The following is an 18,611-nucleotide window of genomic DNA, read 5'->3' on the forward strand; positions in this document are numbered from 1 at the left end:
TAACGTTGTCGCTTGCGGTATGGGAGCCACGGGTTCGCGTCCCGGCTGTGGCGGTTCCCGGGCTGCCCCCTTAGTTTGCGACAATATGTTAGCGGCGGCTTCGAAGGGAATGCTCAGTTACATTTTCACACAACTTCAAATCACCAGGGATAATGTCGTGTTGTACGTAAACGGACCGTCTCTGAAATTCTAGATAACATCAGAATAAAGACGTTATCCCTGTGGAGAAAACGGGTCGTCACAGCCGCTGCTTTCAGGAAAGTACAGACAAGCGTGATGTTATGAGGGCGGTAATGCAATTAACCAGTCACTACCAAAGACTAAGATACGAATTCATGAATAGAAATGAGACAGAAATAAGAGAACTAAGATTCACCATCACTATTAGAGGTACACCACTTTCACATTTGCAGACTAACTGGTGGACGTCCATCACCAGCTGGACCTGATCCAGCAGAGCGGTTATGCGTGTCTTTGTAGGCGTTGCAGACACCCCATGGCTACCTCTGTTGCCTTGACGGATTCTGCATCATCGGTGCAATTTTGCTGGAGAATCCTCTAAAGATCTTCCCTGGGTTTTCCCAATTTTGGATTGTTAAGCTTATGTTACACAACTCTAGTTTTTTTTATCCCCCCCCCACGCCTATTTTTTCTCTCTCCAATTACCCCATCCTCCCGAGCCGTCTCTGTTGCTGCTCCACCTCCTCTGCCGATGCGGGGGAGGGCTGCAGACTACCACGTGCCTCTTCCGATACATGTGGAGTCGCCAGCTTCTTCTTTTCACCTGACAGTGAGGAGTTTCGCCAGGGGGCGTAGCCCGTGGGACGATCACGCTATCCCCCCCCCCCCCGAACAGGCGCCCCAACCGACCAGGTGCGCCAGTGCAGCGACGAGGACACATGCCCACACCCACCTTCCCACCCGCATACAAAGGCCAGTTGTGTCTGTAGGGATAGACCGTTACGCCACCCGGACGCCCTCACGTGAGCTTATTTAATGTGCCCTGAGAAAACTGGTGTATATTTAAGATCTGAGTTAATGTAGTTAAAAGTTCTCTATGGATAAATGGAGACGAACGTCATCACAGGACGGTACAGTTAAAGTCTTGTTTATTTACAGCAGAATCCTGACTGAATAAGGAAAGAAGGGAGAGGAGGGAGCACAAAGAGGGATTCAAAGGAGAAAAAAGTGTTTTAGATTCAACGCTTCAGGATCCATATTTCACTACACAGTTCTTAATTTATTTATTCACCTTTTTTTTTCTATACAGAATCCATTCAGCTGTAACATCAACACGCCAACAGAGCTAGAGCCCTCTGCTGGAAGGGAGAAGACGTGGAATTAATGTATAAAATGTAAAACTAAGAAAAAAAAAACTAAGAAAATTTTTTTACCAACATGGGGATGAAAAGAAAGCTGTCTTCCATAGAAAATGAAAACAGATATTTTTCTCCTTTTTTTTCTCCAAAAAACAAAACAAAAACAAAAACAGTTATCACCATGATCGTCATCAGTTATTTATATTATATTTTCTTGCCATGTCCTTAGTGGCAGGGGATCTGGGCTGAGATTGTGGTTCCGTAATGTCCATGATATTTAGGCAATTGGACTTAGGGACAGGCTGAGAGTCTCGAACCGGCGGGTTCCAGGTCATGTTCGGCCTTTGTGAAATCAGTCAGGCCTGGCTGCCAAGGCCGGAGTTGAGCAGTCTCTGATCAGTAGCCTTTTTGTCCATGTGATGTTCCTCTGCGTAGCCTAGCTTATAGGTCCAGTGCCTCGGTTGAGTCCAACACAGTCTCAAAACTGCAGCTGATGTTAATGCAGTCTGGAAAATGACACACTGTACACTTAACATGCACGGCCAGAAAGCATAACGAAAAAAAAAAAAAAAAACCAGCAAAAAAAACAAAAACAAAAAAACAACCCTGCATTATCCATTCATCACTTTCCAGCTATTAACCGACTAGGCCCACAACAGCGGGAGTAATGAGAATTGAAAATCAAAGATTGTAAATTGCATATCAGAAGATGAGCGAAATCTCATCCAATGAATTAAGTTCGGGGTCCACTGACTGCAACCCATTTTCTGAATTCTGAAGGTCACAATATATTGTCTCCTTTCTGCAGGTCCAAACAGACTTCATGAAGGTAATGCTATTTGATCTGGTACTCACACACAGCCAACATACACCCAAAACAACTCCGGTTAAAAGCCTGGGGGAGGACCACATGCGTTCTCGCTCGAAGCAATATATTTACGGAGGCACCACCCAACTCATAGAGACCACGACGTATGGCTCCAGCGCCAACGCATCAGTAGGGTCCCCCTGACTCTCACCTGCAGGTTTTAAGTCCAGAGTTTCACAATAGTCAGGTTTTCACTTTCAAACAGTAATCTGCTTCCGATATAAATAAACTGAAAAAAGTAATTTAACCAATTTATTTATTCAACTTTGTCAAAACAAACCTTGTCTCACCGTGGCAATAAATAGGGTCGTTTTACAATTACGAGCCTTGCACCTCAAACGCACCAAGGATTATTCAGAGGAAAACCTCAACAAGGAATCGAACGTCTGGGGACAATTTTACAAAAAAATACTTTTAGGGTACGGTATTCATTTTAACACATGAAACATGGGTTCCCAAATTCTATATTAGTATACATTTCCACTGCTGGCCCTTCAAGTAATTTGTTGTTAACTTTTATAAACGTGCCAACAGGTTGCACATGAGATATGTCTTTATGCCCCACCACTTGCTGAACACACCGGGGGGAAGAAAACCGGACTACTGTCGGTTCTATCATCTGTGAACTCCAAATCAGAGGTACAAAAAAAACCCATTCGGTATTCTCTTGTGCATGCATGTGCCCATGCACACGCCCCATGAACGAACACACACACACACACACACAGATACGCGCACACACACACACACATACGTACACACTCAGTGCAGGAAACTAACTCTTTGTCCACCGGCCTTGTTACTCCCCCACCGGCCTTGTTACTGCCCCAGTCAAACCAGTTTGGATTAAAATCTTAAAACGTTCTCTCATCGCTCGACTAAAACCCATCAGCCTGAACTCACCAGCATGCGGCTGGTGTCCGGTGTTAGCTTCCTAACTCTGCTAAACATCCCCAAATAAGAAACACAAACGCATACCCCGATGATACCCTAATGTGTACACATATATACAAACAGAAGTTCTTCCTATGATACAAGGGGCATATTCACAATTTGTGATGCATAAATTCTGTATATGCCAAGAATTAAAAAAAAAAAGAAATCCTCAAGAAATATGTGAGCATGGGGGAATATGGGGCAGTAGATTATCAGAGGACGATGGGGTGGGCAAGATTTGTCAAAAGGAGGGATGGAGTGTTGCTAAGGAACCACTGTGATGGGATGACAGACAGCTTGGGGGGGGGCAGCGGAAGGATGAAGATTCTTCTTCCTGGCGTGACTACTCCCCATAACTGTCACAATCCTGCATGGCTGCAATCCATCGCCTCTTCTCCACTGCATGTTTGTTGAAATCAATCCTTAATCATAACAATAATAATAATAATAATAACAATAACAATAACAAGAGCCATAATGATGACCACGACAATGTATTACAAAAAAGAAAGTCCTGATCATGTTTCACAACCGTAAGTCCACAAAAAGGGGAGGCTTGACCCTCATGTTCATCTGAGTCAGTGAAATACAGAGATTGAGGGGTCGACGATGAATGGCAGGCCCAGAGAAAGAGACTAAGACAACAGGAGAGGCTGGAGATATGGAAGGAGCCATGTGAAGAAAGTGTAATAAAAAAAGAGAGAAACAGTATGGAAAGCATGTTCTATAATGAACAGACTTGAATAAAAGCGATATAAAGAAGCAGAAAAAAACCCCCCTAAATGTTGGGAACAACGACAATATATAAGTTGTTGGGCATTGTGGTCCAAACACTGCTGTCCTTCTGAGGGTTTCACAAAGGACTGGCAGAAAACATGAACTAGTGATGACGAGAACATGGCCTCTCTTTGAGTGCACCCTATCTCCATCCCTCTGTCAAGGGTAGGGTTCTGTGGTCCTCCCCCTGCTGGTTGTGTATTTCAGGATGCATCATACTTCCAGGAAACGGGAGCTGCTGGTCTTGGCATGGAAGGGCTCTGACCACATGCGCCGCAGGTCCCCCTGTAGATCATAGATCACATCTTAAACACAAATCAGGATTCTTGATTTAAATGTGAGAATAAGCAATTTCATGTCGCTTATCTACCTCAAATATTTTTCAAGTTATATAATTCTTATATCATTATTTTCAATATGAATATTATTATAGGTATGAATGTGTGTGTGTGTGTATGTCGGCCCTGTGTGATGGCCTGGCGGCCTTTCCAGGGTGTCTCCCCGCCTGCCGTCCAATGACTGCAGGGATAGGCTCCAGCATCACCGCGACCCTGAGAGCAGGATAAGTGGTTCGGATAATGGATGGATGAATATTCTTTTCCATCCATCCATCCATTATCCAAACCGCTTATCCTGCTCTCTAGTTCATCACAGGGCCGACACACACACACACACACACACACACACACACACACACACACACACACACACACACACACACACACACACCTAGGGACAATTTAGTACGGCTAATTCACCAGACCTACATGTCTTTGGACTGTGGAAGGAAACCCACACAGACACGGGGAAAACACGCAAACTCCACACAGAGGATGACCCGGGACGACCCCCAAGGCTATACTATCCTGGGGCTCAAACCCAGGACCTTGCTGCTGTGAGGCGACCGCGCTAACCACTGCGCCACCGTGCCGCCCCAATATAATGTAAAATTTCTCAATGTTGAAATCCCATTCACATAACTTTACTTCCAGCAGTGGTGCTCTTCAGTGGTACCTAAAACTACACTGTGTAATTTTTCTATTAGCTCCTTAAAATCCGGAGTGTGCACACAACCACGTGAGACCTCTGGGACTCCAATACACCATTTAATTCTGCTGCTGTAATCTTAAATGGTCTGGTGCGTCACGCATGGGCAGTATTGTCATAGCAGCGAATGAGACGTGATGGTTTCTTTACCCACAGGAAGTGACCCTCGCTACAAGGCATGACAGAAATGAACAAAGGATTTTAGATGTTTTGTTTTTTTTCCTCAGCAATGGGCCATATGTATTTCGCTGCAACCTCTACCACCAACAAGCCAAGAATAAGTGTGCTGGGAACCCCCCCCCCCATCTAAAATCTTACACTCATTTTTATCATCACTCACAGTTGCATCATTTCCTGTGTGCGAGGAAGCGATTATGTTTATTTCTGCGGTGACGTGATGATACCGCTCATGTGTTTCACACCAGATCATCTGAGGCGATAGCCGTGGACTTAAGTGGTGTACTGAAGCACCAGAGGTCTACATTTGCTGTGTACACTCACAATGTTAATAAATGACAAGAAAAATGACACAATGTCGCTTTAAGAAACATGTTTAAAAACCAGCTGGCTGACATCTAAATTCTGATTAAGAATAAAATAAAATATTAAACTTTGTAAAAAATTAAATCCCCCTTTTGTGTCAGTGGTTTGGATGACTTTTACAATAAGACTTGAGCAAAATTTTTTTGTGGCTTTTCCCCCTTGTTCTTCCCAATTGTACCCGTCTAATTACCCCACTCTTCCGAGCTGTCCCGGTCGCTGCTCCACCCCCTAAGCCGATCTGGGGGGTGGGGGCTCACCTGACAGTGAGGAGTTTCGCCAGGGGGACGTAGCGCGTGGGAGGATCACGCTGTTCCCCCTCCCCCCTGAACAGACGCCCTGACCGACCAGAGGAGGGGCTAGTGCAGCGACCAGGACACATACCCACATCTGGCTTCCCATCCACAGACACGGCCAATTGTGCCTGTAGCGACACCTGACCAAGCCGGAGGTAACACGGGGATTCGAACCGGCGATCTCCGTGTTGGTAGGCAACGAACAGACCGCTACGCTACCTGGACACCCCGACCTTTTAAATTTTACGTAGGATTTTTTTTTCTTCACCACTCTTCACTCTCCCAACCCCAGTGTACCTTCAAGTAGGCCATAGTGAGGAGAGGCAGTAGGGTGAAGGGCACCAGGTAGAGCAAGGCAGGCTGAGCCGCGCGGTGGATCCTGGAGGCCACGGTGGCGGTCAGCAGTCCTGAAGACACAGTTACACACACAAATTAAACCTTTTGCAAAATTTTGAGAGAATATGCCTTTTAATTTCTTTTCTGTCCTTCTGCACTATTCTACTAGAGAACATGCCACTGTGGTCCCCCAAAGCAACTTCTGGCTACAAAACCGTTTTGGTTGCACAGCTTCATTATCAGTACCACTTTATTCAGCTAGCTTCATTATATCAGTACCACTTGATTCAGCTGGAAAATGTTCTCAACTGTCAAACTACAGGACCAAGCTTCATAATGACAGTGTTTTGATTTAAAGCTAAAAGGCTCTTATTTTGGTTCTCTTTGCTGGTGTGAGATGGGAAATAACTTTTTTCTTTGCTTCTCCCCAATTGTATCCGGCCAATTACCCTATTTTCTGAGCCATCCTGGTCACTGCTCCACCCCCTCTGCTGATCAGGGGAGGGCTGCAGACTACCACATGCCTCCGATACCATGGAGTCGCCAGCTGCTTCTTTTCACCTGACAGTGAGGAGTTTCGCCAGGGGAATGTAGCGCGTGGGAGGATCACGCTATTCCCCCCAGTTCCCCCTCCCCCCTGAACAGGCGCCCCGATCGAGCAGAGGAAGTGCTAGTGCAGCGGCCAGGGCACATACCCTCATCTGGCTTCCCACCGCAGACATGGCCAATTGTGTCTGTAGGGACGCCCAACCACGCTGGAGGTAACACAGTGATTCCAACTGGCAAGCCCTGTGTTGGCAGGCAGAGGAATAGACCGCCACGCTACCCGGACACCCGCCTTCAGAACCACTCTTTTCAACAGCATAGATTCACTGTTGTATTCCTCCTTGGGTTTGTGCCAATGGCAATGAAAAGAAGTGACGTATGGAAGTGACTTGTGTTCATTGGGTACAATACAAAGTAGTGCAGACCAAGCACACAGGTTCAAGTTTAATCCAAATTAAACAAGGATCAGAAGAGTGAAAAGAGTTTCATACAAATGAGGCTGGACTTGGTGACATATAAATGAATGTACAGTATGAGGTGAAATGTTACACCAAGGTCAATCATGTGTTAAAACAAAAGCCTTACAGCTCTTCCATAATTCTGTCCTTACCCACAAAGTATCCAATAAGGGTGCAGTGGAAATAGGAGACACGCTGCATCCGTCCAGACATGTTACCAGGCCCCGGGACCTCCCCATTCGCCTGCTTCTTATAGTTATCATAGCGCAGTACAAAGCATAACAGTAAGCCGGGCATCACAATGTCCCCTATCCCCAGCATGGAGAAGTGACTCCCTGTGGAACTGGACAGGGAAACACACAAAAGGAACAGACTGGTTAAACACTTGGCTTCCATTTTTTTTAACCCCCCCCCCCAAAAAACCAAAATTTTTGTAATGTTTATTTTATTGTTCTTTTTTTGTACTAAATAAACATCAACAATTATATGTACATAAGTTATTTTTGACTTTTTTCTAGCTTTGGTCAAAATGTCATAACTACCATGGTAGTTATGACACAACGGATCTCGCTTAGCCACACCACTGCCTAGCTTAAAACGGAGGTCTAATAATATGATATTATGCGGTGGATGGCCCACTTATGTTACTTATTGGCTTCGCTAACTTCGCTTGTTCAACAGTGCTGCTGAACAAGTCACTCTGAAATGAATAGAAACGTTAATGATGTGAACTATGTAAAAAAAACCAAAACCTTCCCATTTTATTGCTTATGGTACCATGCAAATTGACTAGGAGGTTATTTACTACGGCGTTCTCATTCATCCACACAGTCATATTAAGAGGGTGACAGACCGTGTAGTTTTGGGGTAGATCTGTTGCAGAATTCCTGCTCTGTTTTTTTAATTGTGTAGTAATGTGTTTTGACAGAGAGGTGCTTTTTGACTGTGCCATTTGCTTACATTATATATATATATATATATATATATATATATATATATATATATATATATATATATATATATATATACTGAAGAATAGCTGAATCAATCCAGTTAGTCAAGTAAAATTCTCTATGAGAAAGTACAAGCCCGTTTCATGCTATATGCAATCATCAGCTCATCATCATCATCATCATCATCAGCTGCCTAGGTGGGCGCCCCCTTGGCAGCTGATGAGTGCGTGATGCATGAAACAGGCTTGTACTGCTATGTATTACAGTTTTTTTCCTACATCTATATTGATATATACACACACACACACACACACACACACACATATATATATATATATATATATATATAGGTCAGCAAGTTTTTCAAGCCTGTTGGCTTTAAGAAAACACCTTCTTAGAGTACCAATTTACCTGAAAAAAACGTACACAACAAGAACTTAAAATAATTATGTACAGGGTCAATTCATTCATTCTGTGACAATACATTGGGTAGTTAGGCAGGCGTCTTACATTTGGGATTTATTACAGCAAAGGTTGGAAAGAAAAAAGGAGGCTCAAGTAAACTAGCTGAGGCTGATCTATAGAATTTGAGTGTAAGATCCTGAATGAATGTGTAAAGATTACTCCCTATCATCCCAACTTAATCATACCTTGGAAAAACCAGTTTGCCAGGAAGGGAGAGGCGGGGAACATCACGACCCATCCCTGGTCCCAAGTGAAGCTTCCTGGAAAGGACATCTATGGGGTTTTCTGCTGGCTGAGTTGCCACCTTAACCATAACATTACTGTTGAAGATGTAGGCTGAGAAGAACACCTGGAGGAATGCAAGCAGGCCATTTGTGTGGTTAACTGCAGAATCCAGCACATTTTGTTCTGTAAAGTGGCAAAAGAGTTCGCAAATCACAACATTTGAAAATCCTAATGTCTTCATGGCACTACACTTACTAAACCTATTGCTGCCAGGGTTACCTAAAGATATGTTGTAAATAATCTATGCTGCGATTATGCAAGCACGCCAACACACACAAGCATATGTGTGAGGAAAAAAAAATTACATCACTGGGTTTTTCATTATCCATGACTAACCAACAGGCAATGACTTAAGGGACATTTTAGAAATATTTTCCTCGTAAAAATGTTTTGAGGCCATCTTTTTTGTTTGAAAATGCAAATGACTATCCCTCCTATGCATCTACATGTGATTTTAGGTGTAGGTGGACACATTTATCTCAATACGTGACCAAAGTCAGAAATATGAATTTAATATATTTCACTTATGACCTGCACTCAGCGCCAGATTTTGAAGACTCATATTAACTTTATATTATCATTTGCAGAGTCATAATTACCTGTCAGCACTCTACTGTTGTAGGCTAAAAAATCACCACCTGACTTGCTGCCACGATAGTTTCGAGGCAAGTTAGCTACCATGAACTTACCAAGCAGGAATGAAGGCTTAACCAATGCTGAATTAAGTGACGCTCTCACACACCATCTACCAAATGCTGAGTGCACATATTTACTCACCCTGCCATACTGATTTCTGTTTTAAAAAAAATTGTGAAAGTAAAATCCTTAAAGCTTGAAGGTGGTCATGCACTGAAGTGACACCTACTATATGCTAACCAAAATATATCTATATCTACATCTATAGCTCTGACAACGACTCCAAGAGGATAAATTCCGGGTCTCATCACCAGCCAGTCAGACTAGCTTCATCTAGTCAGAAAGGCACGAACTGAGGAAGCCTCTTGGATGAGAGGTGAAACGTCTTCACGGATATATACCAAGTCCAATTCAACTCCTTTGGATAACCAAAATATAGTAGGACCACAGCTGTGCTGGACAGTCCAGCAGAACAGTAAAATAATTTTGTTATCAGATTGGCATTTCTACTAAGCATGTATACTTTTAACATTAAATGATTAAGCTATATACAAGACTGTGAAATACAAACCTCAGAGAAAGGGCATTTTAAAAAAATGTGGGTCACTTTTAGCCATGCCTTGTGCAAATCTAGGCACATGACTGTGCTGACACTAGAAATCGCAGGAAAGGGGAAATTGATATTTTTCATAAAAATGACACGACTCATCACTCATATTTGTCATTCTTAGAAGCAACTTACGTACCAAACTAATCAAATTAACTTGATTTGATTTTGTATTGCATCGGAAGTGCCAAAGTTTATGAAATGAATAGAAAAATATGTTCAAAATGGATTATAATTTGTAAAGGGGTTGATAAAGGCAACTTCTTTTACATCAACCAGACAAGCAGACAGAAAAAGATAGATAAACAGACGCACATACAATTTAAACCTGGCGTGCGTAAGTTTTGTCTCCCCCTTCTGGTAGTAAGAGTAAATACTTCTCTTCTTTAAGCGCTCTCTAACGAGGAAAAGCTACACTTGCAGTTATCCGTGTTTGTCCTCGCCGTTGATCGCTTTTTTTCTTTTTTACTTTAATCCTCCCTCTGAACGCCGAGTTTCTTTGTTCTCTGGAGCATCAGAAACGTTTCTTGGACGTTTCTGAGGTTTTTCCGTCATAGCTTCCAAGCCCGAAATCTTTCGGGCAGAAAGCCCTGAAGGCAAAACAACGAGAAGCATGCCAATGCTTTCGTCACTCGGACGTTCAGCTCTGGCAAAGCAATCATTGCTGGTTAATCTAAAACACATAACTACGTATCACTTCCGCTGTGCCAGCGCGGGAATGCTGTTTGGGAATATCGCCACAGACACCAGATTTAATTGTCCAGTAAACTGTGAAATACATAGAGATTCAAGGGCTTGAATGTCCTGGATATTCATTTACATGTAAAAGTCCTCACTCTCACCTTAAAATGTTGAATTCAACACTGTCCCTGTGTGTTTGACATTATAAGACTTGTGTGAATCAGGTGGCAGTTGGAATGGAGAAATAGCTTACCCAGAATACATCATAGATGAGTAGACCTGACAGCAACAGGCATGACACCTTTAGACTGGGAAGCCGCACAAAGGCTATCATGGCTACACACAGACCCATGGCTAGTGCTGAAGAAAGAAAAACACACAGTTAAGACTTTTTATTCTATACAAGGCAATAGGCATTCCGATAAAGAAAGCTAGACTGATAGGGATAGGAAAAATATAGTTCACCTAAATTGAACATGAGGCAAAACACACAGACACACCAGGTCAACAGCTAAAAAGAGGGAAAAAGCTGCACTGGACAATGCTTTCAAACTACGAATCATAACCAAGAGTAGGGTCCCGACTAACTGGATATGTAACGATTCATATTTTGTGAGTATTTCGACTGTAGCACACTAAAATGAAACAAGTGGATTCAGTTTGGCAGGTTGCCAAAAGAAACTAAGTTTTGCACACACTGGCTGATGACATTAACAAATGATTTGGAGACTACTGAAAAATCTTCGATGTCCTTCCTCAAAATAGTGGTGGGACTCAGAGATTCATGAGGATTTAATTAGCTGAATGAAATGTTAATGGGTGCTGCAGAAGAGGAGAATCTTAACACCGATTCTTGACATCAGGCTTTCCTTTGTTCCCAATTAACACTACCCACTCTCTAATTGTCTGCATAGATTAATCTTTTCTCTGTATGACACCCCCATTTATCATCTAACATCCCTTTTATTTTATCTCATTACCACAGCAGTCCCATGCGAACTTTAATTTCTTCACGCAAAGATTTTTGTCCATACTGTGCATTTTCATTTCGTATTTAAATTAGTGCTGTCAAAATGAACATGTTAATTTTTGTGATTAATTTAAATATTTAACACGCAAAAGAAATTAACACAATTAATGCAGCTACGTTTTGTTTGCTAGGAAGCGGCGGCTGTGCGAGGCCGTTTCTTGGACATATCAGGGGATTTGGCTGTGCGCTCTCTGGTGTGTTCTCTGCATACGCCAGTAGGTGGCACCAATGTTACGAATATGCCTTGCTGCGTGTAACGTAAGTCAGAAGAGAAGAAGAAACGATTGATCATTACTACTGTGCTACGTGCCTTCCTTACTTATACTTACTTACTTATACATACACCGCTTACACAGCACAGATCCAAACATAACACTCTCCTTATCCCCTACTCGACACAACACTATTTGCGCTGTCAGGGGCGCAACGCAGAGGGTGCAATGCACACAGGTGCCGCATCAGCGGGGGCGCCAAAAGTACAGTGTGCAGTAAATTTTCTGGTTATTGGCGTATTTGTTTTTTGAAAGTTTAATATTTATAAATATTATTACTGAGATGAGAATTTTAGATTAGAATATATAGTTACATGTTATATTTTTTAATTATGATACATTTTTTTACGTAGTCTTTTGGCGCCCCTGCTGATGCGGCGCCTGTGTGTATTGCACCCTCTGCACCCCCCCCCCCTCGTTGCGACCCTGTAAACAGCACTGTGCTTACCGCTTGGTTTGGCGCGGAAGACAGAGTAAAATAGGCGGAGTTTTCAAAACTTCTAGTGGGACAAGTTCGACATTATCCTTATTATTGTTATATTTAATATTATTATATCCATCCATTCATCCATTATCCGAACCACTTATCCTGCTCTCAGGGTCGCGGGGATGCTGGAGCCTATCCCAGCAGTCACTGAGCGGCAGGAGGGGAGACACCCTGGACAGGCCGCCAGGCCATCACAGGGCCAAAAGACATGCAGGTTAGGGTTAATACTCCTGTCTGTGCCCCTGAGCAAGGCAATGGAAAGAAGAACTGGAGTTGGTCCCCAGGCGCTGCAGCTGCCCACTGATATTATTCATCTTATTTCATACTATCTTTTCCTCCATTTTTTTCTTCCATGCTTGGCTGTCTGCCTCATTTCTATTGGCCATGTGGTTATTTGTCACAGCGCACTTCGCTCGCCGAGTGGCGTGCTGCACTGCGCCTGAACGCTTCGCTCGACAGCCATTGTGGTGCAGCACAAGCCATCGGAAATAACGGGTTTCAGAGTGCAGCGGTGCCATTGTCGCGTTGTGTCTGAAAGGTGCGCAACCCTCGTCTCCACTTTCTCACAGCAGTAGGCTTTATTTGTTCACAGCCCTCATACCCGAATGTAGAATATTAGATATTCCACTATGCTGTGCCATTGGGGTTATGGGGCCATCACAAAACCCCATGCGCCATTATGAACATGTAATAAACACGTAATGAACGCTGTGAATTCACGACACTTTAAATTCAATGGGCACTTTAACATATAGGCCTGGGTTTTGATTTTTCTGTTAGTGCATATAAGAAATATGCTTTTTAAGCTGACAGCCAAGTTCGATGGCTTTGGTAATTTTATTGGAAATCTGTAGTCCACAGGAGAGAATCTGTGTTCAGCGTTAAAAAGATGCTATTAAAGTATCTGAATTTGATTTTACATATGCTTCCTTTGTGTTGATTCTACATTAATTCCGTGATTTTACATTTAAATATTCATTATTACAAGCTTGAGTCTTAAGAAGAAAAGAAAATGATTAATCACAGCAAATGAAGTGACTAATTTGTTAATTTTTTTAATCGATCGACAGCCCTAATTTAAATTCTTCAATAAATATTTAAATATACTTAAAATATAAAATATATGGACATATATTTAAAATATATTCAAAATGTTCCAATTTTTAATGTTTGTCACGCATTTCACTTTTTTATTCATCTCAATCCATTGTAGCGGTCTCTTGAAGACCTGAACTTACATTCCAAATATAAATATACGGAGACGACACATCGAGTTGACGGTGACAGTAAAGCTGGACCAAACGAAGTCGCTGTCACGCAAAGTTACCTCCTAAGCCTTATTTTGAGTCAGGAAGAAATCTGGCATACACGTAAAAGCCAACACCAACAACCGTCATGACTGAAAGACGCACCATCCATGAGTAGCCAATGTCCAGTCAACACCCAGATGAGCACTAACATGACAGAAAGGGAGAACGAGAGGAGCTCAGCCAGAGTAAAGCGCCCACAGCAGCCAAACGAGATCCTGCAGAAATAAAACAGCTTGTATGAACAGTCTAAAACACATGATTCTATTGACAAGAAAAAATACCTTTGAAAGATGACTTATTTCATGAAAATTACTTATTGGTCTTTAAAGGAAGTTTTTCATCAATCATAGATTTTTATGAAATCATTAAGCTAAAAAGTGCACCATACATAACAAGACAGACCATAGTAAACATATACATAATAACAACCAAAACAGTGCAGAGTTGTCTGGCCAGCAAAATTGACTATTTTTGTGCTTTTCCTTAAAAGTACCTGAATAGGCAAATATCAGAGCTGAAAGTTAAGAACACTGACAATATGAACAAGTTGAGGTCAATATTAGTCACTGCCAGGAAGCTGTTTGCCCTAATTACTTGAAGAGATTGGAAAGTAATGCTACAGTTTGCTAAGTGAGAGGGGGAAAAAAGCTCTTTGTGGTTAAATCTTCATTCCTTTATGTTCTTTGCTGGACACTTGCCATTAATTTTTTTTTAAATGTTTAACCACATTAAACTTGCAGTTTTCTTATATCCTATAGATGACACAAAGGATGACAAACAGAGAATGTGAAGCTTTTGTAGAGTAGGTAAGCTCATTAAAATATGCAGTGAAATCATTATTGGTATCTGGCTAGTTTGCTGCATAAATGACATAAGTGTGCTGCAATCATGATTGATTTCACAGAGGATTAAGTAGCTCCGCGGAAAGAAAAAAGTGGGAAGGGGGGGCGAGGAATAACGGGACAAGAAAAGCAATAAAGAAAACTGGTCTCCTTACTTGTTTTGCGGGGAGCAGGGTCTGGTCAGATACTGGCACATTGGCAACAAGAGGAATGCAAATGCAATTGTAGCAAGAACTGAAAAAAAAACAAGAGACATAAAATCAAAAGCTGTTGATATATAGACTGGTTGGTTCAGTTGTTTGTAAGTAAATTAGGGCGGATAATGGTCACTATAGTTTCAATAACCATCCCGGAAAATAGTATTTTCCTTTGTTTGTGACTATTAGGATGGATACTGAGAGCTGCTGCAAAGAAAGAGGCACCAGTTGATGATTAATAGGGCCTGAATCCCAGAAAAGCCTGGACACAGGATGGTGCTAAAAGTTTTTAACTGTCTAATTCAATTCACAAAGTACCCAAAGTAATTTTAACTATAGAATGGAAGGTTTTTCTATGGAATGTTTATGTTGGAACAGTCAACTCAGGAAAACTGATAGCCATGCAATTTTTTTTCTCCTAATTTCTGTTTCTTTGCTGCACCAAGATTGTGCCTCAATGCATCTAAATTTGGTGTTTCTGCTTAATGTAGTTTAAAAAAATTGATCCCATATTGGCTAGCTCTAAAAAATAAGCTGTAAAAACTAAAAAATCAGGAGAAAAAATGTTATATTCAACCACTTCTCAATTACCTATCAATCTAATAAACTAAAATTAATTCAATAATGTAAGTCCTTAATACTTGCTTATGCAAAAACACATATGAAATACATTTATTAGTATTTTAATGATTTTACTTAGTGGGGCAGATAGATACCTGCAGTGCAAATGGTGAACACCACCTGTACAGAGTCAAAGAAGAAGAACATGACTAGCAGAGACACAGAAGCTCCTATGGGCAGGAACAGGGCCTGTGTGGAGTCTATGGTCTGAATACCTAAAAAAACAACACAAAAATGCAGAAACCACTGATCAATACTCCATGCTCCCTAAAGAATTGTAAATCTAAGAAAATAAAAGGTCTATGAATCCCAAATCCCACAATAGCACTCACTGTTGTTTGTGTTGCTGTTATTGAAGGACCCTGTTGTCAAGGCGTTGCCATCCTTATCCTTCTCCTGATTCTCACAATCCATGTTTAATGATCTGCATTAGGGGAAATGTATCAAGGGGGGACAGCAGAGTGTTGACCCAGGGCATCAATAATTATGAAATAGCATCCCAAAAGTGTGTTAATTGTTGGCATGTGAGGTAAAGAAGTATACAAGATACCAGGGCAGATTTTTTTTGTCCATTCAGTTTATTCTAAGCAGAACCAATACTTGAACATTTGTGTTTTTTTTCTATCGCCTCAACTTAACATTCTCAAACCAGTTGGCACAAAATTAAATATCAGTTAATACGGTTCTTTTTTAGATACATTAATCTAAATCTACATACCCAACTACATGAGCTGTCTAATAAAATAAAAAAATGTAAATTTTATGACTACTATTCCCTCCATGAAACACACACACGGTTGCTTCCCCCTAATGAGGGCTTTTAATTGACGATTATTTCTAATGCCAACCAGAAAATTAGCAAAAGACCTCTAACCCAGTTTTAAAGTGGCCATATCATGCTCGTCCCAGCTCTGTACTTTTAATCCTGAGCTCCACTAGAGTAGCTTTGCAACGAGTCATAGTTCAGGAAAAAAAAACCTTATTTATCTTATACGGGACTGGCCCTTTATGCAGCCCCTCAGTTCATCCTCTGCCTGAAACAAACCGTTTTAGCTTGTTTTAGTTGTCTCTTTAAGCACCCCCCCTCCCCAAAAAAAGCCCACTTCTTCTTCTTCTGATTAGCCAACTTCTGGAAGCCTGCCAAGGGGAAGCAGTCAGTGCTTTTAGCACCCCCTAATCCTCAGCGGGGAACAGAACTCGATGGGGAAACAGAGTTCGATACAACACAGTGTAGGAAGTTCCATAAGCAAACTATAAACCTACTAAATAACATAATTTCTCATTCTTGATTTGAATGGCAACGTCTCAAATCCATCCGTACATGTTTGAACCCAAATACGATGTGGAATATGAGAGTGGACAGCATGAACATCTGCAGCAACAAAGATTACAGCAGGACATCTCTGGTAAATATTACACTCATTACTTGCCTATTGTGTGACATAACGGTGGGGTTAGTCTTTCAATCACAAGCTGTATATAAAATGTTTCTACATATGTCCATTTAATCGATGTACGTGTGGGAAATGTGCTAAAATGCTGACTGAAGTGGAAAACATCTGCTGCCAGTAAATAACAAAGATTAGGTAGCAAGTAAATTGTTATTCTGCTGTCACCAAATGACTGTAAAGTATCTCCTTGCATCATCGGTTATTTGCATGCTGCAGTACACTGAATGCCTATAATGCTACTGGAGTAGACTGTTTTGCAAGAATGTGTATATACATTTAGCAAGAAGACCATTAGTTTGAAAGGCTTTTGGCCTGGAATATCTTCGATTGAGCATAACTGCTATTGCTATTATAAAAATTACAGCTGATTGCTTATTACTTGAAAAAAAATGTACTTGGGTGATGGTGACATTTATCCTCGGCAGTTGTGAAATTAACGCCATGATTTTGAACAGATATGGTTGAAATAGAGGCATGTAATCTGTCCGCTCACTGCACGGCTGTATTGTTTTGAGCAAATTCCTGTTAGCCCTCTAAATAACTTTAGCTTAATTGTATACGCCCATTGTCTGCACTGAAACTGTATTCACAAGCCATCTGGTCCGATTATCAATACAAGACAAACATTTCAGTGATATAATGTCACCTACAGATTGCGTTTCCGACTCTTCAACATGGTCCCTTACACATGGAACAGCCCCGTCTTTTAGCACTAGCCTAGCCGAAAATCCGGCGTGAACAAACAAACATGTTGGCATATGGCTGTTTTGGGCCCGAAAAAAGAAACTGTATCCAATTTTGTCTGGTGCTTTCTTCTTTAGGAAAGGCGAACAAATAAAAAATCCAGCACTGAACTGTGCCTGGTTCAAGAAACAGTTCTTGGTAAAATGAAGATGACAAAAGGTTGGGGTTGTAATGCTGAGGAAAAGTGGTAAAAATGAATTTTAACCACTGATTCTTCATTTCGTCTCCCTTTGGAAGTCCATAAAAAGGGAATTTGCCTTCACACCAACGAAAACAGCATCTTCTCAACATTGCGATACGCACTAAGCAAACTCTCCCCAGTGTTGCACCAAAATCTGTGACCTGTCCACTCTACCGATCATTGCCTGAGGGCGGGCCAAACTAGCCGCTAAGCAGGCATTACGAAAATGTGTTGCATAGTGACGTAGACAAGTAATGTAAAAAAATGCTGGGCTACAAACGAGGCAGTTCAGGCAGTGCTTTCTGTTGTAGCAAATAACTTCCTTTGGCATAGACTGTGGGCTTTGTAACGCTGTAGATGTTTTACATGCACCTCCAAGCTATATAATACAATAAAGGGAAGGGGAAAACCCAAAAAGTAACATATGACATCTTTAACCAATGTTACGGTTTAAGTAGCAATGGCTTATGCTACAGTTCTGAGCTAAATATAAAACACGTTTCTTTTTTTATTCACAGTTGTGTCCTGTCCACTTAGCTGAACAACTGAAAAGATACAGACACTCACCTGAAGCTGCCATAGACAATGAGAAGGATGGAGATAAGGAAGGTGGATACCTGGCTGGAGTCAACCAGGGAATACGCCCTAAAGAGAGAAAACATTGAAAAAGGAGGATTAACAGTTGATTCTTACAAAACAGCAATCAAAACATAATATTATCTATTA

At 41.6% G+C, this 18,611-nt stretch overlaps 1 protein-coding gene across 1 annotated transcript in view; it reads right to left on the bottom strand.

Moving 5' to 3' along the window:
* Nucleotides 1–1,895: 1,895 nt before the first annotated feature.
* Nucleotides 1,896–18,611, bottom strand: part of sppl3 (signal peptide peptidase 3) — a 60,035-nt gene continuing 43,319 nt past the window's right edge. Inside the window, exons 2-11 of the mRNA XM_056290897.1 lie at nucleotides 18,453–18,530; nucleotides 15,842–15,933; nucleotides 15,605–15,724; nucleotides 14,847–14,925; nucleotides 13,952–14,064; nucleotides 11,004–11,110; nucleotides 8,727–8,890; nucleotides 7,276–7,466; nucleotides 6,081–6,190; nucleotides 1,896–4,185 (exon numbers count right to left, since the gene is read on the bottom strand). Of these exons, the coding sequence (XP_056146872.1) occupies nucleotides 4,114–4,185; nucleotides 6,081–6,190; nucleotides 7,276–7,466; nucleotides 8,727–8,890; nucleotides 11,004–11,110; nucleotides 13,952–14,064; nucleotides 14,847–14,925; nucleotides 15,605–15,724; nucleotides 15,842–15,933; nucleotides 18,453–18,530 (1,126 nt within the window). The 3' untranslated portion in view covers nucleotides 1,896–4,113. The remainder of the gene's footprint in view (nucleotides 4,186–6,080; nucleotides 6,191–7,275; nucleotides 7,467–8,726; nucleotides 8,891–11,003; nucleotides 11,111–13,951; nucleotides 14,065–14,846; nucleotides 14,926–15,604; nucleotides 15,725–15,841; nucleotides 15,934–18,452; nucleotides 18,531–18,611) is intronic.

This window comes from Lampris incognitus, chromosome 12 (genome assembly GCF_029633865.1).
Source record: "Lampris incognitus isolate fLamInc1 chromosome 12, fLamInc1.hap2, whole genome shotgun sequence".
Classification (NCBI taxonomy): domain Eukaryota; kingdom Metazoa; phylum Chordata; class Actinopteri; order Lampriformes; family Lampridae; genus Lampris; species Lampris incognitus.